Source organism: Lutjanus erythropterus, chromosome 1, assembly GCF_056507025.1.
Source record: "Lutjanus erythropterus isolate fLutEry1 chromosome 1, fLutEry1.hap2, whole genome shotgun sequence".
In the NCBI taxonomy this organism is placed as follows: domain Eukaryota; kingdom Metazoa; phylum Chordata; class Actinopteri; order Lutjaniformes; family Lutjanidae; genus Lutjanus; species Lutjanus erythropterus.
The window spans coordinates 34,211,827-34,237,029 of NC_139317.1; the positions used below are offsets into that span (position 1 = coordinate 34,211,827).

General features: G+C 41.8%; 1 protein-coding gene across 1 annotated transcript in view; it reads left to right on the top strand.

Moving 5' to 3' along the window:
* The window catches only part of celf6 (CUGBP Elav-like family member 6), a 184,215-nt gene that overhangs the window by 148,784 nt on the left and 10,228 nt on the right, over nt 1-25,203 (top strand). The window contains exons 6-12 of the mRNA XM_084720525.1: nt 7,583-7,756; nt 8,654-8,801; nt 10,085-10,234; nt 12,459-12,521; nt 13,102-13,182; nt 19,188-19,331; nt 24,506-24,655. Coding sequence (XP_084576651.1) covers nt 7,583-7,756; nt 8,654-8,801; nt 10,085-10,234; nt 12,459-12,521; nt 13,102-13,182; nt 19,188-19,331; nt 24,506-24,633 — 888 coding nt within the window. The 3' untranslated portion in view covers nt 24,634-24,655. The remainder of the gene's footprint in view (nt 1-7,582; nt 7,757-8,653; nt 8,802-10,084; nt 10,235-12,458; nt 12,522-13,101; nt 13,183-19,187; nt 19,332-24,505; nt 24,656-25,203) is intronic.

Below are 25,203 nucleotides of genomic sequence, written 5' to 3' on the forward strand. Positions count from 1 at the left end.
CTTCAACCTTGATAAAATGACACTTGAACTTTCTTAAATGTAAATGGAGTAAGTGAATGAGAAATTCACTTCCGTTCAAAAAGTGATTCACTGTTGAGCTCTGTAAATGTACATTTAAATGTGCTTTTAAATGAGAGACTGAGCTGGAGAGAGAGCTGCAGGTAATACTGTGTTGGTTTAGTTTGATATACAGTGGTTATGAGATGCATGAAGCAGCATTAGTTGATGTTGATTTGTTTAGTTGAAGAATGAGGCCACCAAACCTGCAACTCTTGTCAAGCTGCAGTTAATTACGAATTGGATATGCTTCTGTCGGGCTTGAACAAGGCCACCAAAAAGGCTTAAGTAAAAGAAATGATGAATTACGAAGAATCTCCCTGCCAGTGCTGCGCGTGTGCTGCACAGCTGGACACACACATGAGCACACACACTCTCTCTGGCAGACATCCGCACCTTCACACACTTCACTGATGTTCCGCAATAAATATTTACGGACGCTTCCTGGCAGCCAGATAGTGTCCTGGAAGCCAGATGTAATTTACACATCTTTTTGATGCCGCCTCATTTTGCATTACATTGAAGTAGTGAGGGAGGGGAATAAGCGGTGGAGTCGGTTTAACTTTGTGTGTGGTTGTTGTGCTCAGCGGAGACCAAACTTTTTGGCATGTAAACCACAAGGGTCAGAATTTAATAAGCAGTGGGCCATGAGCCAAGGAATAATCATGTTGCGCACTGATCATGCACAATTATGACAGGCCTCTTACTGAAATTTGATTATAATCAAGATATTTACCTTCTACTCAAAATATCTTGTTGACTCAATCAACAGAATATGTTTACATCCAGGAGATTTACATAATTGGACTCCTCTGGGGCTGTTTTTTTGCTTCCTTATACAGATCAAAATTTGGCTCATGCAGTGCGGACTTCTTTTGCGCACTTTCTGTATGTTTGTGCCGTAGCCCAGGCACACTTGCATTAGGTTGGGCCACTGAGCCACCTGAGGTCTGCTGCAGATGAACTGTCCAAGGCAACATATGGAGCCCCAAACAGACCTGGGGCGGATCAAGAGCCATCCAAAAGTTCATTAATAATCTATATTATCCATATCTCTCTCCCTCTATCCCTGCACCTGTTATCCTCCTCTCCCCAAATCCAACTTCCTCTCAGATTAATAGGCAAGGTGGCCATTAGTATCCAACTAAGGCTCGGGTACCGATGGGGGATGCAGTTAATTTGGATAATATCACTGCCACATGTCGTCAACAACAGACTAACAGGAGGCAGGATTCAGAGAGTGGGCTGCTCTGCTCACTGCCTGCTGCCAGCTGTGAGGTCTGGATGAACCTTGAACAAAGAGTTGTCTCTCACTCCCTCTCCGTCTCTCTCTCCCTCTTAATGTTCTCTCTCCAGCATCTGTGTTACCTGGCACACGCACACATGCCATAAATAATACCTGCACCAAAATACGCTGGCCCAAAATGAAAGGCTTTAATGAAGCTTAAGGGCAAGGGATGCCACCAAAGGGCATGCGCTGATAGATCGGGTCATAGCTTTAATTGATGTTTATTGCAGATTGCAGGTGGTTCCAGAATTAACTTAAAAGGTGATTGGGCACAGAACAGGCGCTCTCGCTGGTTCGGTTGTTGAATTACAGTAAGGCTGCGGAGGCACAGGTGGCAAAACTTCAAATGGCAGAGCCGGGGGCAGGCAGACAACACCCAGCAAATTGCAGACATTGTCATGTTCTGTGTCACAGCGTGGCTGACAGGGTCTGCGGAGCTCGCCGGTGTTGGCAGGGACGAGAGCGTGCATGTGTGTGATACTATAGTTCTGGATTAATGAGAGATAAGACCAAGCCAGAGAGCACTGTCACTGTAACACACAATTCATCAAAAGCCACATGAAACTATTGTAGCATCTCGGCAGGCTTATAGCTGACATACTACGTGGAGTTTTGTGTTTTTGTGCTCCCGTAACATACAAAATGCAGTGCACACACCAAGTGAAAATACCATTACGATTGTCAGTATTTTTCGTCTGTGTCTTTTGGCTCGATGCAGTGTACTCGGCAGCTGCAGCAGTATGTGGTGGACAGCGAGGCCAGACCAAGACAGCATCATCCAGTGCTAATGAGAGACAGTCCTCCCATGAGGCTAGCAGAGATGTAGCAAGGTTCAGAGAGTTGAATACGAAGCCCAGAGGGGGTTCATCCAATTACCAAACAAACTTGTTATGATGTATTCAATTAATTTCTTACAGATTCTCGATTAACACTTTTAGAGTCTGTAAGAATGTAGAAACTGAAGACAACTTTGGAAGTATCGGTCATTATTTAAAGCTACTACAGTTTTTAACTGGTTATGTCACAGTTTCATACTGATGCCTTTATATGACCTGCACAAACCAATGAGACCATCTGTGAGAAAAATGGCTGTTTATATATAGTTATTCTTACAGGACAAATCTGTACATATTTACTGTAGTAAATCATGAAATGACCGTGACACGTCATCAGAAATGAAGCACGTTAAGTTGAAAGACTCATTACTCTGATCACTACACCACATTACACTATTTCCTTTAAAATTTCCATTCCTGGTTGGAATGAATGTTTTTGTTTGCCAGTTTCACATTAATTAGAGTTCAAATCAATACCAAATGTTTGCCGAACAAGTAAGTGCCTTATAACAGATAAATTGAGCAATATGTTAATGGAGTCTGGCAGGCGGTGACTGAACTCAAGCTCCAGAGTATGTATTTTCAGAGGACTGGATTGTTATTTTCAGGCTCATGGGCTAAGCTTTACATTGTGCTCCTGCAGTGTTCCTAAAGCCTACCTGCACAGGGAAAACGATAGATCGTATATTAAATAGGGTTTCAACCTATTTAATATAACGTCTATGGCTTCAACTCACTATTTGGACTGCTGTACTCATTTTTGGACGAGCAATTGTTGCATATTGATCCTTTAATGCCTGCCACTGGGTTGGATTCTCTGTGAAATTAGAGGAAATGAGTTTACATTTTCGCAGCCAAATTTACAGTGAATAGTACATTAGGCAGTTAAAAATAAGCAGGAGGAAATTTTTATTTTTGACGATGTATTTTATGGTTATTACAGTAGAAAAAAATACTGCTTTGTCCACAGGGGCCCTCAAAATCAAGAAAATATGAAAGTTCCTTGTAGTGGCTTTAAAAGTAGCTGCTCTACATATTTGCTGAAAGGGGGAGAAAGAACATTCTTAGTACAGTTGTTTATCATTAATATGCTTTTTGAAATGACAGCTTTCCCTTCATTGAGTGCGTTGTTATATTGCTGTAAGCCTCTGTGGAGGATGGAAGATGAGTGTCTGTTTACCTGTTGGTACACACTTAACACCAGTGTCTTTGTATCACAGTAATGCCGAGATAAAAGCGTAATGCCATTTCACTGGTGTAGTTGAGTTCTAATCCCTCAATTACCGTTGTGTATTTTCCCGTCTACACATTTTGTGGCCTATACAAAATCCAATATGGGAGATTTTCACAAGTCAAGTGTGTTGTTCAAGAAATTAGATTAGTTTTTGAACCCGTGACAAATTCCTTAGTTGTACCTGTCAAAAGTGAAGGCTCCCTGTTGGCCCTTATCAAATTCAGCGAATTCATTTTCTCTCCAGGTATAGGAGTCATGCCGGTGGAGGTTATTATTCTGTTTGTTTGTCAGCTTGTGATTTTCTGCTACCAGTGAGGAGTGGCTGCTTTGCATCCAGTGCCTGTTGTCTGTCGCCACCTGTTCCTTCATTACCTGGCCGCATATTACTCTTTCTTTATGTGGATAGAAACTTTTGATCCGCAAGGGGGATCACATTCCGAAATCTGCTTTTTCTGCTTAGGCCTTGGATCTAGTCAGAATGCATCTGCTCGAGATTTGAGGATATGAAATTCTTCTATTCAGGGGAGAGGATAAGAAAAGGTTCTATTTTTTATTTTAGAGAGGATATTTTGGCTTTTATGCTATGAAAGTCAGAAATGCAAGGCTCCGACATGAGTGGCAGTGCTGACAACACCTGCAGTTGGCAGCTGTAGTGCTTTAGTGCTGCTGCCAAGTCTGTTCAGAGTAGACACTGCAGAATGGGTCTCCTCCCGTGCTGTCGTCTACAGCAGAGCCACTCTGCTGGGAGAAGCCAGACCAGGCCAGACTCTTGAGTCATGGTGCAGTGAGTACAGGCAGCCTCGGGCTTTCACAGTCCCGATGCTCACAATGCATTCTTCATGAGGTCTTAAATGAATGTAAGATTACACAAATACACAAAGCAGAAAATGAATGTGATCTAAATGCCAGGCCCCCGTGCTGCAGGCAGTGCTTGTGCAGCAACGCTGGAGGAAGATGTTTGCTCAGTGCCAGCCTCATTAAATCCAACAGCGCAGTCCCTTCGACTGGCCCGCAAAGTTGAGAAAGAACTGAAAAAGGGTCAGGAGGTGGGATGAAATGAAATTAGAAAGGGAAAAACTGTGCCGTTAACGCCGCCACGTCGAAGTATTGATTTAACTAATTGAAATGGCATCGAGGGAGAAACACCAGATGGGTCTCCTCTGGCCTGGGGTGGGGTGCTGGCTGGCTCTGATAGGATCCCATCTGAGACGCACTGTCCCTGGGGTCCCTGCTGATGCCTTCTTTCATTCCCCAGCCTCTTTCTCACAGTTATCTACAGCCAACACACTCTCTTGGTTGTGTTAATAGAGTGTTTGTGAGACACTTTTCACATGGGTTTGTCGAATAGCTTACTTGCAAAGGCTCTGAATGAGAACTTGTTTACTTTTTGCATTTGAAAATGCATATTTGTGAATAAAAGAAAAAAAGATAAGAAAAAAACCTGAGGGAAGCATGAGGCTCACAAAAACAGACTGATATTAGGGTAGTGCAGGAAAAAAAATCATGTCAGGTTTTGGCAGGATGAATTTATGACTAGATATTACGTAAGGCTTGTTGTCTAACCAAACCGCAAAGCACGAGACCACCCTGGCAAACTGCCCTCTCAATGGCACTATCGCTTAGCTGTTCCTGTTTAAAATTTCATGAAGCGCTTACAAAAATAGGGCACATTTTTTGTATGAATTACTATGAAATAGCATGAAGTAAGGCTGCACAACAGTGAGACTCAGACTGTTTGTTCAGGGGCTGAATTTACACTCTCTTGCTGCAATGCTCAGCTTCACGGGGCACACGTTTGTTTGTGTCTATGATTTTCTGTTTGGATAGCACTGCTTTAGTAATGTGCCACCTGTAGGTCGTGCTCAAGCTTCAGTTTGGGCCTGTCAAGCAGCTTGGTCTGGCTTTGTCAATTTCAATTTCTTATACAGAGAGTCACGTCAACTTGAGCACAAAAAAACAGGTGTAGTACCATCACTCACACTGGTCAGCCTCGTCTTTCTCTGTCACCGTGTCCCCTGTAGTTCACCCACGTTTTCGATTTCTACACGCAAAGAAAAAATATGGAAATCTAAATCAAAGCCTGAATTTGTACCGACCCTGTCAGGATGAGACATTTTGTGAAAGATGAATCCAAGTTGTGATTATGGAGTCCTTTTCTCCCCATGTCTTTGCTTTTATGATCTTACTAATCATATCCTGACTGCCCCCTGGCTGCCTGTGTCCTTCTGTCCTGGTGGTGCTCCGTGCTCTTTCCCAGCATGCACTGCCTGTAATTAAATAGGAGCCTGGTCCTCTTGACAGTGTCTGTGGCTGCTTTCTCTGCCTGGCAGCCTCCTGATCCTCTCTGTCTCTCTCTGTATTTATCTCTCTGTCTCTCACTCACATACGAACACTCTGCCTCCCTCTCTCCTTGCCTAGATGTCACATGAGGAACTGACTCTGGACTCTGTCTCTCAAATGATTTAATTGGATGCAAACTCAGGAGCACGGACATCAATACGGAACTATATCTGCCATAAGGCAGAGCCATTAGTCAATACTTCGCCCTCCACATGCCGAAGGCTTTTGTCAGACCTAATTACCCAGCACTGTATTCAGTGGAGCTTCACCAGTGGGGGACTGGGACTCCTGTGGGATCTGGTTAGGATCACAGTTCACTCCCAGTGTATACAGTGGAGTTGGAAAGTTCACAAAAGCAAATATCACTCACTATTCGCTTCCATTTAACGCTGACAGCTAAATGACTGCAGTCAACCTCCTTGGCTTGGGGATACAGGGTCCTGAAGGCTGATAATGTTGTGTACACTGAGCATCAAATGACAGAAATGAATGACACTGTTTCTCCTTTTTGGTGATACTCACACTCAAGTTTGTAATAAAAGAAGGTCGATACACTGATACGGATCAGCTCTACATCTTTTTATTAAGGAGCCAACACTTTGTTGTAGGTCATTTCCTGAGGGAAACACACACATTGTCAGGAAGCTATTTTCAACCACACAATAAAAGATGCAAATGTAATGCATGCATTCTGCAACCTTGTTTCTTAATAGCCTATATTAAGGTTATGGTCAGATTGATAGTGTTCAATATGTTCATATATCTGCACACACCCAGTTAAAGCATCACTTACAGTATAACTAGTGCAATAGACTCATCAGGAACATGTAACAATGTCAGTCAGTGTATTGATGTACTCCAAGCTGCTAGTTACATGATATGTGTTATTGCCTTGTTGTCTTCATTTATTTTTTCCCAGTGAATGACTATTTATTCACACACCATTTTGGCTAACAAACATCAGCTCATTAGCTGGTTGGCCAGCTGAAGTGGCAGGTGTGATCTGCAACACTCTGCTGATTGAAAGAAACCATGGTAGTTGTAAAAGTCGGTAGCCTATTAGTTGCCCTACTTTGAAAGTCTTACAGCACAAATACTTTTGAAACTTATAACATTGCAGCATTTTTGTTGCTGTTGTTTGTTTTATGTTTATATGCTCTTTCAAATCTCCAGTCAGCCCGTGAAAAGCGTGATAATACACAGTCTGCAAAGTCTCCATTAAACAACTTTTATGAAGGCACACTTCAAAAATGGAGATGAATGCTCCTGCTTGAGTAGTAGCCCATGCACTTTGAAAACATAAAATTTTACAATTTAATTCTATGTATATTGAAAACACCAAACATTAGGTTGGCTGTCAACATTGTTCATTTTCCTGCATGCTGGTGTCTGCTTTTCTTCTTTTTCCTCCTTGTTTTTCATTGTTACTACTATCCTCACTATTTTTCTTTTTTTCCTAATCATTGTATTATCTGCTCTTATTGTTATCTCCTAAGTTCTTGTTTCCGATAATTATTACCATTTCATTTTTATCTTTTCATCCATGTTTGTGAAAATAGACAGAAGGCAGCGAAGACTTAATTTACTTATAAGACCTTTTCCATTTTCTAGTCTGCTTCCATTTTCTCATATGAAACCGGTGTTATTTGGTGTTGAACTTGTAGCTTATGGACAATGGCAAGAATGGAAGGGTGGGAGGTGGGGAAGATTGTTGTTGAAAAGTAAAATGGAAAATGTTTCTTTTATTGTACGTGGTATGACTTGAATCTGTCCTTCTACAAAACAGCAAAGGTATTTCACTAACCTTGTATATATGTGTCCATCTAGGGTGCCTCGTCCAGTCTGGTGGTCAAGTTTGCAGACACTGATAAGGAGAGGACCCTGCGCAGGATGCACCAGATGGCAGGCCAGCTCGGCATCTTCAGTCCCATGACCATCCAGTTTGGGGCCTATGGCGCCTACTCTCATGCTGTAAGTCTCAGCCCGGCGGGGGAGGAGACGGTGAGCTTTAAAAAAGAAAACAAAAACTGTTGTGATTTGAGGTTTGAACTCACTATCTCTCCCACTAGGCATGTGACACTCCCGGCGAACAACTCCTTAAGTGATTCACGCTATTAAACGGCTGTTAAGAGTCCGAGTTTACACAGGCTTTACAGAAACTGCTGCACTGCTTTTTATACTGTGTCTTCTTTATCCCTTCATTTGTCCAGGGAAGCTGCTTATCATGTATGCTCAGTACTGCACTGTTTTACTCTCATACACTTGTAAGCATCCATTTCATATTCACTTTCCATTCCCATATTTCCCGACTGTGTCTGCGAATTTAAACTGCCAGCCCGAGCTTGCCTCTTTAACATTTCATCTACTTACACATATGCCTTTACACTCAAACAGAGGCACACGTCATTACCGAGAACCCACATGCGCTCACCCCCTACCCATATTCACACATGAAAGTCACAGCCTGGGTTAGGAGTGTGTGAGATTTTGCACTCACACAGTAGCTAACAACTCACCCTGACAGGTGAGAATCGCCCACTCACGCACAATCTCTCCGCTAACTCTGCCACGGAGGCCCCCTTTTCCTCTCACACATATACAGCACATACAGATATACATAGTCTGCAGCTTGCTTCACTCATCTCATTGCACATAGCCTTTATAATGTGTCAGTATAATGAGCGCAAGGCCAAAGCAGTGATGCAGTAGCCGGGAAGCAACGCTGCAGGGCAACACAGACCACTCTGTTCAAGAACAAGGCATGGGCCAAGCAAACAGAGATGTGAGAGTAAACACGCTCTGGTCCTGCGGCTATTTCACCCTCCTTTTTCCTTCTCTGTCCTTCCCTCCATCCCTCTCGCCATTTGCCTCTCTCCCCACTGCTCTTTAATCCAACAGCAGATGATGCAACAGCAAGCAGCCCTGATGGCAGCAACACAAGGGTCCTACCTGAACCCCATGGCAGCCATCGCTGCCGCGCAAATGCAGCAAATGGCAGCTTTCAATGTCAACGGCCTGGTGGCAACTCCCATGACACCGTCCTCAGGTATACGCTAATAAGCACGCACTAACTGGCACGGGTGCAAACACACACACACACGTGCAGGGCTTTGCTCTCCATTCCTCACTGCTGCCCTGGAACATTTTCATCATTAGCAAGAATTATAGAAGCAGTAGTAATATATTCATTCAAGGCCTTTCTGCTTGTGCCCTTGTTACATTTTTTAAGATGTAGGCTCCATTTTCAGAAGAGGCACACATTGCCAGTGTTGAATTAACAGAAGCGGCGCCTAATATTGAGTGAGGCCTGATTGGAGAAGATGTACAGCATTCCTTGACACTCATTGGCAGCCACATTATAGTCCCTCTCTCTCCTCCTCTCTCTCATTATCTCTGTCTGTTGCTCTCTCTCTCTGTGTCTCAGTGACAGTGTGTGTTTTCTGGGAACACAGCCAATCCGATGACTTTGGATGCGGAGTCCTTGGCTTATACAATATAAGAGCAAAGATTTGTGCGAGATAATCCTGGACCCCGGTCTGAACTATCTTTTTGGCCCTTGTCATGAGGAGCTTTGATGGCTCGACACTAAGTAGGCAGGCCGCCTGAAGGCAGGGTCATTGCAAATGTATTAAATAAAGTGGCTTGACGCTGTACCTGGCATTTGTAATCCACAAGTCCTGCATATACCAGGCAATGCCTATCAAACATAATCCTACATGACTTAAATGTCCTTCACCTGGATTAGACAAAATAATAAAAATCCATCAGCACAAAAGGGCACTGACAAGGTGACAGACTTGGAATATCACCACAAGGAGGAAAGAATAAGAGGCACAGACCACTGCCTCCAATATACAGAACATTATGGTACCTATTCTTGAAAGTTTTACACTACTACTTTCTGTACCTTCAAAAGTGCAGTTATATACACCAACTAATAAAAATATACCTTTTAACAAGGGTGTAATAATGAGGAAATATTCAGAAAATCAGAGTGCTACTGTTATTATGTTCCATTACAGTGATGGATGAGTGCTTTTTCCCCTGTGCCACCCTTACACCTTAATCTGTGTGCTGCCTCGGCTGATTTTAGTAACTGTTCAGTCTTTAGTTCAGACTGAATTGGTACCAATTTATACCAGACTACACTCCATGGTGGGTCATAGGGTATGCATTTGTGCTCATGAGCGCCCATTATGCGCCTGTTATACAGTAGTACATTTGTGAGAAAGTACCAAAATGTAATTCTCTTGTACCTCTATTTTTGAGTGTGTAGCATGTGGAGCATGCACCCTGATGTTTCCATAATGACTCTGTGCCTATTTGCAGGCACCAGCACACCCCCGGGCATCTCTGCCACAGCCGTGCCCAGCATAGCCGCCCCTATCGGGGTCAACGGATTCAGTGCCCTCCCGCCTCAAAGCAACGGGCAGCCCACCTCTGAGCCCATCTACACCAATGGTATTCATCCTTACCCAGGTGAGCCTATCAAGGTTTACATAAAAGAAACATGAGCTATGTCTGTAACATTGAATGTCATGAGGCTGTTAGTCTGACTCGGATAATTACAATTATCTGCTTGTACTGATGGTGACCTGTGAATGTTTGATTATTCTAGTGTTACACTTGATCCGAAAAAGAACATCACCTAATTGCCACAATGCAAGTTGAATTAGCTCGATCTCATTCCCAACTCGTCACATAGCGACGATTTGTCACAGCGCCTTGGAGACTCATACAGATGTGCCGGTGCCCGAACACATGGTTTTTCAAGTGACTTCGATGTAAATCCATCCTTGGCTGTATGAAACTCCCTGCCACTCAATATAATATAAAGAGGGAAGAAAGTGGGGTGGTGGGGTGGATGGATAGCTCAAATAAAGTCAGCACTTTCACCCAGGAGGCCAGGGTCTTACAGACAAAATGCTGAATATTATAATGTTTTATGTGGGCGGAGTTGTTGCTAGCACTAGCGAGCAAGACTTGTTGGCTTGTTTCTTAACAATGGCTGAATAAAAGAGGGGTTCTTCTGAATGTATATGGTCAGTCACTCTCTTACTGTCCGACCCGTACACACTCACTCAGTGGACTGACAACCCTTCTAATATTGGGGGTTGCATGATTGAACAGATATGTTGGCTATTTGCGTGTGGCTGGCTGTTTTTCTGGGGGAGATTTTTTTCATTAATTTCATGGTAATGAGTGACAGGTACAGTTCTGTGATGCACTCAGTGGTACAGTACACACCCACTGAGCTGGAGGATGAGTGGGAGTCGGTGGAACCAAACCAGAGTTGGTGATTATGGAGTGACTGACCAAGACAATGGACTGTCATAAGCATTGCAGATTGTATTTTTATGACTTTTTATGATGACACCAAAGATAAATTTCTACATTGTGCACAATAAAGTTTTCGTATATTCATAGTTGTATTTACAGAGTTAACGAGGCAATTAAAACTCAGAAAAAGAAATTTGAAATCAGAAGATGATTGGTTGTCTTTTTCCATTTACAAAGGACAATAGGTGTGAGAATATTTCCTTTCTTTACAGTTAGTTTTATTTATTTTTTCTCCACCTGCACACATCTCCCAGGTTTGTCTAATTGCATTTAACCATGACATGGCATTGACAGGCAGCTGCTGTGCAATACACACACACACGTATATATATATATATATATATATATATATATATATATATATATATATATACATATATATATATATATATATATATATATATATATATATATATATATATATATATATATATATATACACACACATATATATACGTGTTTATGTACATATACATATTGTATATATATAGCAAGATGACATTTTCGGTTATGTTGCCTACTATTGATTCGTGATATTAAAGGGGTCTATCCTAAACCTACGCAAGTAGTTTTAGTCTTTTACCCAAACTGCTACCATTTCACATTAACCATGTGCTAAACATGGCTTTCTGGCTGCATCCTTCACAACCACTAAAGGGTACTTTATGTTTCAGTAACTGGTGCCAAGGGGTGGAAACAAATTGTCAGTGCTTGACGAGTTGGGATGAGAACGGGTTGTTTCAACATGTCAGTGGTGACACATTGATTTATAACACATGGTACAGTTTAAAAGTTGACAAGAGTCCTTTTTACTTCACACTCTCATTTACATCTTTCTCTGAACTGAAGCGCTTAAGGCTTGAGGGTCAATCAACAGTGTCTCTGGCAGATTTCTGAGCAGCCAGCCCTAGTATCATGATGAATCCATCAGTTCATCCATCAGTCCATTATGCTTAATTTGATGTGTCTCAGCCCGTCCTCAGCTTCTTAATGTTGTCTGGGACTGATTCCTGAAGAATTGACAGACACACACTCCCCGTTTCTGCATTATGCAAAGGCAGCTGCAATTGTAATGAACTACAAAGTGGTTTGTTTGGCATGTTGTTAATATTTGATGCAAACATCTGGGGCGAACAGGCATTTTGAAGAACTGAGATATGACAACCCAAATTTCTCCCACTCCCTGTGTGATCTTACCCCCTGATGGTTCTCTCCAGCTAAGCCAATTTATGTCTCGCTCTTTAACATTCTCTCTATATCTCTCTTTATCTCCGCGTCTGCCTTGACCATTCTCCGTCCTCTCTTTGTCTCTTTTCCTCCTCGTCACCCCCCTTTCTCTGTCTCTCCTCTCGTCTCTCTGCAGCACAGAGTCCAACAGTGACCGACCCTCTCCAACAGGCTTATGCTGGCGTCCAACACTACGCAGGTGATCCGTCTCTCCTATCTCCTCTACTCTCTCACTCTGTCCATCTGTCCCCTTTCCCTCTCCCCCTCTCCCTTTCTGTTTGTCACATCAGTAGACACTATGACAGGTAGAGATAGCCAGACCGGCCAATTTCCTCCCGGATTAGGCTACTTTACATTAGGATTGCAAAGGGATTTTCAGTTGACTTGATTATACACCCACACAAAAAAAATCTTAATTCCAAGAGTACACCGAGAGCTGAGGATCTGAACCTGCCATAGCCTCCTACATGAGAGATGACATAGACCTCTCATAACCACTGCTTTCTGCTTGACATCAGCTCTCATTAACACAGTGTAAAGTCTCCCTCTCCTTTCTTTGTGTGTCTGCTCAGTTGAACCGCACTCCACTCCCCCTTTTGCCATACTCTTTGTGTAGTGATCCACAGCCAAATGAGCCCAGGCTCCCAGTCATAATGCAATTTATTTATGCAATGTCTAGAGGACGCAAATGAACAATGGAATAATGATTTGAGTTTTGTTGTGTCAAATATGAAAATGGAGATGTGAAAAATTCCACTCTGGTTCTCCCTTTGCAACAGCAGCCTACCCTGCCGCCTATGCGCCAATCAGCCAAGCGTTCCCCCAGCAACCAACCATCATTCCCCAGCAACAGAGGGAAGGTAAGAGCGAGCAAGCGCGCCCACCCAAGATAAAAGGTGATAATTGCCATGTTCCATTCTAATGTAGCTGCGCTGCTTTGAATTAGCGAGGGAGGGAAAAAGCTGGCTGGGGAAAATGTGAGAAAAAGGCTCCCCATTTAAAGAGAAGAACATTAGCAGTGAGATGGAAAGTTACTCTGTCATTATTCAAAAACTGCACTAATTCAAACTCGCAGCGTTGGACTGCTTAATCAGTCCATTACAATGTGTTTAAGTGGTTATAAATATTCATCAGATTAATTAGCTGCATGCATAATCATTTATTACCATTCCTAGTGTAGTGTTCGTTCTTATGCCACAGCATCAGATGTAATAAAGCATAGGATATACTGTGATGGTAAATCACTCTTTTTGACGCCATTCGTCAGTCTCAATTATTCATCTATATGATTGTATGAGACAGCGTAGAGTGGCATGAATATTCAATATAGGAACTCTGGAATTGAGTGTTTCCAACATTGCCTAGAGGGAAAGTTAGTTTATGTTTGCAGTTTTTCAGCAGTGTGAGTGCATGCCAGGGTCACACTGTATGGATAAAGCACAAACTTATCCTCACATGTCAGCAGCTTATTCGCTTTACATGCAGGCATAATTTCACACCTCAGGAAAAACACACAGTTGTTAAGGACATCCCATCTCTCACTGCTACTTTGGAACATTTTAATCATTAGCAAGAATTATAGAAGTAATGCATACGCAGTCAGACAGCCACACACACTCTCTTACACAGACACATGCACACACACATAGAGCTATTCTTGGTTGAGCCAGTGGCCTGTCTGAGTTCTGGCCTCCTCTGGGTTTTGGCTGCTTTCCCAGCCTGTCTCAGTCCACTGCCACAGTCTGCAGGCCTGCCATTTAACAAGAGACACCTAAACCTGAATAAACAGGCACAGTCAAGCCTCAGCTTCAACCTCCCTCTGAAAGCCAGCGATTTCAGCAATGCATTTTCTCTGTCTGTGTCTGTGTGTGTTTGTGTTTCAACAAAGCAAAACCCCCAAATCCAAAAATAATAATTTTAACCAGATAAATATTTACTGTACTGTACTGCTGAAAATATGTCTGTGCATCTTATGCAGCACAGCTATGTATTACATGTCAGTACTGAAGCAACACATATACAGCTGTACCCAAACATTATTTTTTAAACATTTAATCTCTTGATTATGTTTTTGCTTAATTGATTAGACTATCAATTAATTTATCAATTCATCTAAAAATTATGTGTTATTATTCAAGTATATATCAATTAATATACCTAAAATACATATCAAAATCTTGTCTCAATAAAATATCAATATTTTATTCAATCATAATCCTGAAAAATAGACATGTTAGAATAGTGATAATAGTGGCATATTTTAAAGTTTGTCTAATTTCCACCCTATTTAATAGACTCCATGTCAATGCCTGATCAGAAAAATACTGGACCTCAAATTCAGAAGGATCTGTGATGAATGTTATTTAATAACTGATCACTGTCAACCCTTCACTGAAATGGACAATCAGTATTTTGACCTTAAACTTAAACTGGTTATGACAGGAAGTTATTTCATCACTAGTCATATGTGGGTAAGATTATCATTGGCAGTGTATTTCTGCATCAGTGTTGACCAAAGAAAACACTAAGTCATTTTTTTTGCTGACTGTAATGAATTACAGAAAGTACAAAATGGCAGAATAATGCAATTAGATGACGTGTGGTGGAAAGTTAACAGCAGCATTTTATTACACTTCACTTTTATCACGGGGGTGAGAATGAAACTTCAAGAAAATCAATTTAAAGTGACTTCTACTAACAAAAACATGTTCCATGTGTTGATAATCGTCATATATCGTGCTCGGCTGCTGCCAGAAAGAAAACAGCGCAATGCTGCTGCTGCAGCTGCAGGAGGAGGACAGGTGACTCGGTGCTTCACTTCCAGCACTCGTGTGGAGCAGCGGTCCTGCTATGATAAGTCATGTCCAGTTTGTGGAGCGAAAGAGAGTCAAACTGTTGCATCTCTGTTTAAAATACTCCCCCACATAAGATGATAGTGGTGAGTCTTGCTCATTGGAGCTTGTTCCACAGGTGAATCTGTGCACTGCCCGTGCGTAGCAGTTCATGGTGACACACTGACGCACGATATGCAAATTGACGTATTTTCAAAATCCATGACTTCAGTTATGTCAACAAACCACCCCAGCCCTAAACACATACTGACTGACACAGCAAATATCAGTATCTGTTATGCCCAAAGTAATGCAGAGCTGTCAAAGGAATGTAGGTAAACTAAAAATGTCTCAACTTTTAATCAGTGCTGCAAACTAATTGGGTTAAATGCATCACTGCTGACTGTAATTGCAGAGGCAGAATCATTTCTGGGTGGTCCGAGGTGGAGCAAGGATATCGACCTTTTTATTCCATGCATTCCTCTTACTTGTCAAAACCTGGTGCCTATCCACAACGCAACTCTAACAGTCAGCAGTTCAGTCTGTGGTTGAGGTGTGTTGTAGCTGCTAATGTAGCCTTAAGCCGCTATAGCCTCAAGCAGAGATGAAGAGCAGGCTACAGAGGTCTGGTGAGCTCACTTTTTTCTACATTTATTTTTAATTTCTCAGACTTGTAGTCTTCAGCCCCAGCCAAAGCTGCAAGTGACATCACTTGAGGCAATTTATCAGATTTCACACAGCTCCCTTTGGAGCCACAAAAAGCTTTACACAACTTTATTCATATATGCAGTAGTGCTCCTCAAGACCTGCAAACAGACTTTGATATGTAAAATGGGTGGAGTTCCCTTTTCAAGAATCAATAATAATAAATTCTGCATATGTGATTTTTGCCAAATTACTTTGCATCCTGAGCTGTGGGCACAAGTTGTTCAGGCATGTGTCTGGTATAAATAATGCAGTCAAATCAACTTTTTACCATGCACCTTAGCTCTTTTTCACCATGGACAAAATATAAGATATACAATTTAAGCACTGTATTGTATTGATTTACTTTTTGTGGTCTTTTAATAACAGAATAGGTTGTCAGTTAAAAGTGTTCATTGCACATTTATTCTTTCCCTACTTTGTAAAAATATAACTAGAAATGAGTATCGTGAGCTGCTACTAATTGGATACCGGTTTTTGATTGGTCGATATCAAAATATTGATAAGCTCCTGGACAAATGGTGCTTCTGTTGGTATATATGTGATGTTAATATGCTTTTAAATAGCTGTTAGTTGGTGTGTAGTAGAGGGAGACAGACAGAGAGTGTGTGTGATGTTATAGTTGTGAACATAGCAGTGAAGTGCAGAGTGTGGTGTGTGTACAGTTTATGCTATTTGTCGGTGAATAAATGCTGCAACTCTCCCAGACCCAAGCCAAGTTCCCTGTGTTCTGCATGCTGCTGAGGGGAGTTAGCTCTGAAGTTGGTGTGAACTTCGACCCAGACTTGCTTAAGGTGGACTATCTATCCCTATTTTAGTGAGAAGCCACTTATTTTGGAGATTGCATATTGTATATTAACTGGTATACTAATCACCCTACAATTTTGTTTGTTAGAGAAAATGTTTATATCATGAAATATGTTGTACGTCGCAAAATAAAGTCATGTTGTATGCTTTTGCTTGTGACACACAGTAACTGACATGACATCACCTAAAAAAACAAAACACAAAACAAGCCATGCTGTATTTGTAAGGAGTAGTAAACAAGTGTGCGACAAATCCAACCTATCAATTGTCTTTACACACACCAGTTGGAGACATTTCTTTCCCTCAAACAAACCATTTCTTCTGAAAGCATGAATTCTCTAAGACACCTTAAACCTAAACAGACAGAGCTGAAATTCAGCCTTTAACTGTAAAAAAAATCCCTGCTCTGTCAACCTGTGTGTGTGTGTGTGTGTGTGTGTGTGTGTGTGTGTGTGTGTGTGTGTATGTCCTCTATCTCGCAGAGGCATAGCAGCACTACAGCCAGCCACCACTGCAGCCCTCTTATCAGCCTTCTCACCAGCCCCAGTCTCATCTCGTCATGCTATCACCCTGAGCAATGAGACAGGAGAGAATGCTAGCCAGGCAGCCAGCTGCAAGCGTACTGTCCCTGAGTCCATCACATCTCTCTCTCTTTCTGTGTCTGTGGTCTGCTCTCTCTCTGTCTCTTTCCAGTTCATTCCTCTCTTTATCCAGATTGGCCTGTACAATATGTGGCAGCTGGGTGGATGAGTGTGGAGGGATGGAGAGAGATTGGAAGACAGTCCTACTGTCACACAGTAATTGGGACAAAAACTTGGCTTATGCTCTGCCTCCTCCTCCTCCTCCCCTCCCCTCTTCCTCCGTCTCAGAGTTTCTCTTTCTCAATATAACCCTCTTAATCTTTCTCTTTCAATCAACCTCTCTGTGTTTTGTCTTCCTCCTGTTGTCTCTGGTTTTATCTCCGGCTGTTTTTCTCTTTTACTTTTATCTCTGCTTACATGTGCGCTACTATTGCCTACATATCTGAGACAATAGTCAAATTTAACTGCATAATATAATTTAAAGTGCCACCTATCTATACAGTTTGTATGTGAAAACACACTCAAATGGAAACCAAACAATAGCTGACCTTATAAGGCTTGGAGCAGGAGATTAAAGGTGCACACAGTGTTCACAAAACTCAGATCAAACTGTCAAACAAGGCATGGAGTTATGAAACTCAGGTGAAACTGTGAAAATAGGCCATGCTAATCAAAAACGTATCAAGATTATGCTAATACACTGCCTATTTCTCACTTAACATGTTTTCAGAAACATATGTTAGTGTACTGTTTTCCAGGTGGCTGCTGTTTTGACGCTGGCTTCTAACAGAAACTCCTGAAACTCAGAACAAGCTGTCAAATTAGGCAGTATTACTCAAAAGTGGCTCAAAATTCTGATAATACATTGCCTAGTTCTCACCTAAAATGTTTTAAAAACATCACACTGTTTAGCTGTTATATAAGAAAGTAACTCACCAGGCGGTCATTTAAAATCGGATGCAGGGTTTGGCACGGTTTGGCACAAGTGAAAGTAAAAATAATTTAACTTTTTAATCCTAAAAGTTCAAAAAACAAACACTGAGCTCTCATCTGGTTGGTACACAGGTCCACGATTCCTTTGTGGGTCACTGCTGCAGAGGAGTTGAGACACAGGTGTGAAATAAATCCACTTTTTAATCCCAAAAGTTTGAAACATACACACAGAACTCCCTTCTTGCAAACAAAGGAGTCGGTGACGGCGACTCCGGTGTTTCTTCCTCCTGAAGCTCCAGTCTGCCATCGACCCTCTCATCCAGAGCACCACAGCTCTGAGCACCAGTCTATCGCCTCTGTGTTTCAGCTCCACCTGATCCTCCCTGCGAGTGTCATGAATGAACTCAACTGAAGCTGAAGTCAAAAGTATATCGAGTGAGCTGACAAATTCCTGGGCTGAGCATGTTTCTCATTAGCTGGACTCTTCTTAAGATTCTCTGTTTGATAAATACGCTTTATACGCTTTTCCTGCAGTTATTTCTGCATCACTGAAGGAACACAAACATACAAGTAGAACAGACAATAGGAACGCCCAGTCTGAGATGACCTGGGATTGGTGCAAGTCTACTGTCACGGGCCAGATTCTCTAAAGGCTTAAAACAAAGCAAAAAGGAAGTGCAGAAGTCTAATTCTGTCTCATGCCGTTTGATTTGCAATATGTTTATATATTTCTCAGTGATACCAAAACAATGTTGCCTACCTGAGTTTTGGGGTGTGTCTACTCCACACATGCCACAATAACTAGCTTTAACACAACCAATATTAGCACCACAGCTGACATGATGAGAATTTGGTGTTTGCACAGCTCCAGTGTTGGTTGGATTATCGTTCTGATTGCCTTATTGAGTCATTTTTCCACTCATGTTATTATGGTCAGTTTCTCTCTCAGTGTGCCTCCACTCTTTATACTCCCATGTAACCCCCCTGTTGTCTTTCTCTAATCACCAGGGCCAGAAGGTTGCAACCTGTTTATTTATCACCTGCCCCAGGAGTTCGGAGACGCGGAGCTCATGCAAATGTTCCTGCCTTTTGGCAACGTCATCTCTGCCAAAGTCTTTGTGGACCGAGCGACCAATCAGAGCAAATGTTTTGGTGAGTCGAAAATGGACAGTGAAAAAAAAAAATCCATTGAAATGAACATGCATGCTGTGGGAGGTGAAGAGGGAGACGAGATTGAAGAAAACAGAGACATGTACTTCATGCTGCATGATCAAAGAAAGTTTTCAGGCTATGGATGAGGGCATGGAGAGCAGCCCCGCGTCATGCCAACTGTAACTTGACTGGCGGTCAATGAAAATTCGGAGGTCTCTGCCATTCATATGCATAAAATAAGAAAACCATATCACTGCTTAGCTATTAAGAGCCCAAATCCTGTGGCCAGTTAGGTGAGCAATTTTGCCATCTTTGCTGATCAGTGATCAGTTTTGTTACAGTAACATGATTAAGATTAATTGATGAAGCGACACGTACTGACTGGCTGCTTTTACAGTGCACATTTTCACCCATGTACATATTCATTTCACAGTCTCTCTCTCTCTCTTTCTGCTGCACGTTTGTCACTTTTTTTTTTTTTTACCAAATGATGACATGAGCATTGGTACTTTCTCAGGAATGAGGGATTCACTCATTTCACCATTTACCAAAACCACTAGCACATTCAATGAATTTCACTGTTTTAGCCCATTCATTCACAACACTGATGGTGGGGCTTGGCAATGCAAAGGCGGGAGCGTGGCACAAGAGGGCAGACACTCTAATCGCCTAAAATCACACAGGCCAAAGCCCCCATAAATCTCTTATGTAGCTACTGACCCAAACATCTTTCTACAATTACCGCTTGCTCCACACGTCTATTCATCACCCCCCCCCCCCCTTTCACACCAATCCTAACACAATCAGTATCCATCTCCCCTTCTCTGCCATTCCCAGCTTCCTTTACCCAAGAGAAAAGCATTTTCTGAGACCCCACCACCACCACCTCCACCACCACCACCAGCACAGCCGGGCAACCCAGCAGCATCCCGCCACCCCTCCCCTCCTCTTCTCTCGCCTCCCACACAGCAAACCAGTTCATCAGGGTGGAGGCGGTGCAGGTGGAATCCATGGGCTTAAAGAGATAATAATAGACTGGTGTGGGCCTTGCTGTTGATTCAGTTGGACAGCAGCACCCAGGAGACAGGCAGGCAGAGAGAGGGAGAGAGACTCCCAGCATTGGCTTTCTTTCAGTTTCTCTTCAACATGGCACGTCTATGAGGCTTTCTCTTCCTCTCCTTCCTTGTCTGTCTCACTCTGTCCATCTCAGGACCATCTCTCTCCCTCTCCCTCCCTTTGTGTGTTCTCCTCTAAACATATGCCTCTTGCTATCACTATCCGTCAGTCAACAAGGGGGAAGGACAAAGGGGCGGTGACCTCATCAGTCTCACCGGCTTATTTTCCAAGGCTAGTAATTAAGATCTTGGCTGAAAAACAGCAATTTAACCCATGATTCTTTTGTGGGTTTTTTTCACTCATTTCTCCCTCCTTTTTATAGCCGAGGCCCCAGGGCTCCTTTGTAAGACGTTAACAAATTAGGCAGAAGATACTGTGCATTAAAGGGGATAAGTTATTAGGCCTCCAAGAACTTGGAACGCTTCGTCTTAAAAATGTGTAAGTTTAGCCTTGAAGACGTAGACTAACGCACTATGCAGATAAACTGTATGCATATACACAGCAAATCGATGTAGAAAAAGTGGTTAGATGGATGGAGTGATGAAATGTCCATTATAAAAATGTGCAATTTTGGTCTTGCACACACTGGTATGAAGACAATATACTGAATTTTTCCAATATGTAAAGCACTGCGATGATGGCTAACAAATGCCAGTGACCTTAATCTTAGTTAGAGAGATCATTTCCAAAGCAGTGTGGTGTGTATTCAAACAGGACAAATTGAAAAAGCAGTAAGATAAGTTAATTATTCATATCTACAATATACGAACAGTCCAGTCTGTATTTCAGCTTCTACTTAAACAAGATTTTAATTTTCCCACAGTCCTTTGAACAGCACAACAGCATAATTCTAATTTAGATACTCCGCTTTTTTCATTCTCTAATTAAAATCTAAAAGACATATCTTTAAATTCATCATCTAAAAACAGCTTACATTCTGTAAAAAAATGTCAACTTTGTTGTAAATGTGAACTCATCTACTGTATTTTAAAAAGCAGAATACTGCAGTATCCGAGTAGGTACAGAATGTTAAATATTCAGTTAACAGTGTTAATCATTTTAAATGAAATACCTCTGGCAAATTGCTTGCTACAGCAGAGTGATTCTTTTGAGTTTAAACAGAAACATCTAGGCGTATCTTTGCAGCACAGGTGAACTAAATTTTTGGGATTCTGAGAGAAGATAATCAGACGTCACTCTTTGAAATGGAGTGTTTACATAGAAGCTTGAAAATTTGAATATGATGAAAAGGTCACTGGAGGAGCACTTGAAGCATGTTCTTATAAAGGATGTATTCCTGGAGTAGGATTTGGAGTATACTCTTAAGGGATGCATCACTGTCAGTTCAGACAGATGTCTGTCTAGTTTAGTAAATTTATTTGCATGGTGATCAAATGTATTTAAATATGTGATGCAGTGTGATATTAAACACTTACGCAGGTGAGATGAAGAAAAGTCAAAGATATTTCACCTCAAAGCAATTTTTAAAAAAAAAAGATCACAAGAAAGCACATGTGACACTGGTATTAAAATAGAATTAGTGCATAATGCTTTAGAGTCACAGAATCGTACAGAGAAGATCAATAAAGCAAATGTGCACACCCCATGGACATTCACTGTTGAGGAGCTACAGTATATGGCTGTGTTTAATTTAACCTGGGACTCTATGGATACAACATTAGTCTTAATCCTCTGCGTTTAGTCACTCAATATTGACTTTTAAAAGTGATCAAAGCTTACCTTGTTAAGTGGAATTAGCTGGATTTAGCTTGAAAATGAATTTCAAAAGGTCTTCTGAGAATGGAATGACACACACACACACACATACACACACACACACACACCTACAATAGGAAGCCCACTCCTTTTTAGATGTGATAGACGGACGTTATGCCTATTTTTCTTCTTTAGTTGTTTTGCTTTTTTGCTTTTTCCCTCTTTTGACTTTGGGAAAAGTTGCCTGTGCATGTTCATTTCAGTCGTACATTCGTATTTAATGTGCACCAGGGCTGTAACTTATCATTATTTTTTATTATCAATTAATCTATTGGTTATCTTCAAAATTAATCAATTAAACAATTAGTCTATAAAATGTCAAAAAAAATGTTTAAAATGCTCATCACAATTTCTCAGAGCCCAAAGTGACATCTTAAAATTGCTCCTTTTGTCCAACCAACACTCCAAAACCCACCCACTCCACCCCTCATTTATTGTCATAAATGACAAATAAAAGCAGCAAAGCAGAAGCTGGAACCAGAAAATCTTGGACATTTTTGCTTGGAAACATGACTGAAAAGATTGATCGATTCTAAAAAAAAAAAAAAGCTGTCAATTATTTTTCTTTTGATCTCCTAATCAATTAATTTACTAATCTTTGCAACTCTTCTGTGCACAGATTCATCATCCTCAATTTAACACTAAATAGTCGGCCACCATAAGACCATATCTCTGTCTATAAAAGAACAAGCAACTCTCCAATCAACGCTCGCAAATTTAAATAATGATCACAATGAATAAATGAATGAGCATTAATACAGTTTTGATACAAACTGTAAACTCTGTAGCGCAGGCACTTCCCATGGTGTCACCTCTGGACTAGCTGAAAACTGTTTCACCAAACAGCATAAATGCACAGCATCACTACATAGAAACTTTTTTAGAATAATGTGAGACTTATGTACTGCGGCATTCTCAGCTGCTCAACCTGGTCCTTGACTTGCATTTTCTCCGCTGTCACCCGATAATGTTTGCAACTTTGTGTGTGTTTTTATTAAAAATGCATAACATTACAATGTGTGCAGACATTCTGCTGATATGGATGGCTGCGGTGAGAGCCATACCTCAAACACTAGTAGCGTTCGGGGTATTGAGTTGCACAGCGCCACACACTCTACGCTGCATCAAAGGTATGAAACATCAGCCAGTTACTTTGTCTCGAGAAAACAGCTGAAACTGGGAACGCGTTCAAATATCTTACTCTGCTTTTCGCTGCACACAGACTCCAGCACTTCAGTCTTTGTCCTCTCTTGTGTACGTTGACCCCTAGCATCCTATCGCCTTTTTGGCATGTGGATGTAAATGTGAGGTATGGAGATTCGTTAAAGGCAGGGATAGTGCGCGCACGTGTGTGTGTGTGTGTGTGTGTGTGTTCTTTTGCGGGATTGGGAGGGGGATCACTGCCAACTGACAGGCCCTTCCCTGCTCAGTTTGTTTAAAGGGTTTGTAAAAGCAGCAGCCTTATCTCACCCGCACTGACAAAAGCCTGCCCTCTCCCCCCAAATTAAATTGGACCCATAGCGGTGTGATCAAATCAGCTGGCAGGCGGAAAATTCGGGCCGTCAATCACAGAGGTGTCTGATAAGAGCAGGCAAGGAGTCCCGGTGTGGAAAGCTGTGGGCTCATTCCGCCTCGACACCCAGGTGATAACTCAGAGCAGCAGGCACCTCCGTCCTACACACCTTGCTCCTAGCATCTCGTCACGACCCCCATGCCCTTTACTCTTTACTCAGATACATGCTCAGTCACACACATACATGAAATACGCGCGCACACACACACACACAAAGCCCTGCCACTCTTGTAAGGTTCAAACACTTTACAGGTAACATTTACAGACACCACTTTGCTCTGAAAATCCACACACAACATGAGACTCCTGGTTTCTCTCTAATCTTTGAACACCTTTTCATGTTTTTTTGTTCTCTGTTCAAGTTAAACTCGTGGTTTCTAAAAGCTCTTCTTCTTTTGATTTTTAATATCTGTGTTATTAGCCTTTGTGGTATTTTTATGTAATCTTTTTAATTCAAAGATTTTCAATTAATCTGCTGAAAAGAGAAAACAAAGACCTATTGTTGTGTCATTGTCGAGAGTTAAAAAGGGTCTTCTTCTCCCCTCTTTTTTTCCCTTTCATCTCGCCTGTCTCTTTCCCTCTCCCTTTCTCCTCTTCCTGTTTCTCTCTCATCTCTCCCCATTCTTCTCCCCTCATGTGTTGTTCCTTTTTTCCATTTTCCCATTTTTCTCTGCCCCCATCTCTCTCTTCCACTCTGTTCTTGTCTCAGGCTTTGTGAGTTTTGATAACCCGTCCAGCGCTCAAGCCGCTATCCAGGCCATGAACGGCTTTCAGATAGGCATGAAGAGGCTGAAGGTGCAGCTAAAGCGGCCAAAGGATGCCAACCGACCTTACTGACTCGTCTGCTGTCCATACCCAGGTATAGTAACACCCATGCTGTAACACAGTATCATACCGTGTCATGCCTGTTCTCAAACCAAACTGTCCTTTCACTGGAAAAGTTTAGTTCTTGTTGCTGCAGTAGATGTCTGAAAGTGCACTGCCTCAAATACAACTATGCAAAAAACAACTAATATTCTTTAAAAGACCATTGTGTAAGATTTTGTGTCAACTAGTGATGAGCTTGCAGATTGCAAACATCTTATCTCACCCTCCCCTTCCAAGCTTGTAGGAAAACCTATGGTGCTCACGAAACTTGTGCAAAAAAGCAAAAGGCCGAATCTAAAGACAGTGCTTAGTTCATCTGTTCTGGCCTACGGTAAAAACACGATGCTGCAACATGGTGGCGTCTGTGGAAGATGACCCATGCCCTCTTCCAGCCTTGTTGACTGGCACCGAGTTGTCTTGTCTTGATAAGCTAGCAAAACCATAACCTAAAAAGTTGTTTATTGAACTAACCTTTGCCTTAGCCCCAAGATTAAACCTAAAAGAGACTTCACACCTGACTGCAACTGATGTAGATAATTT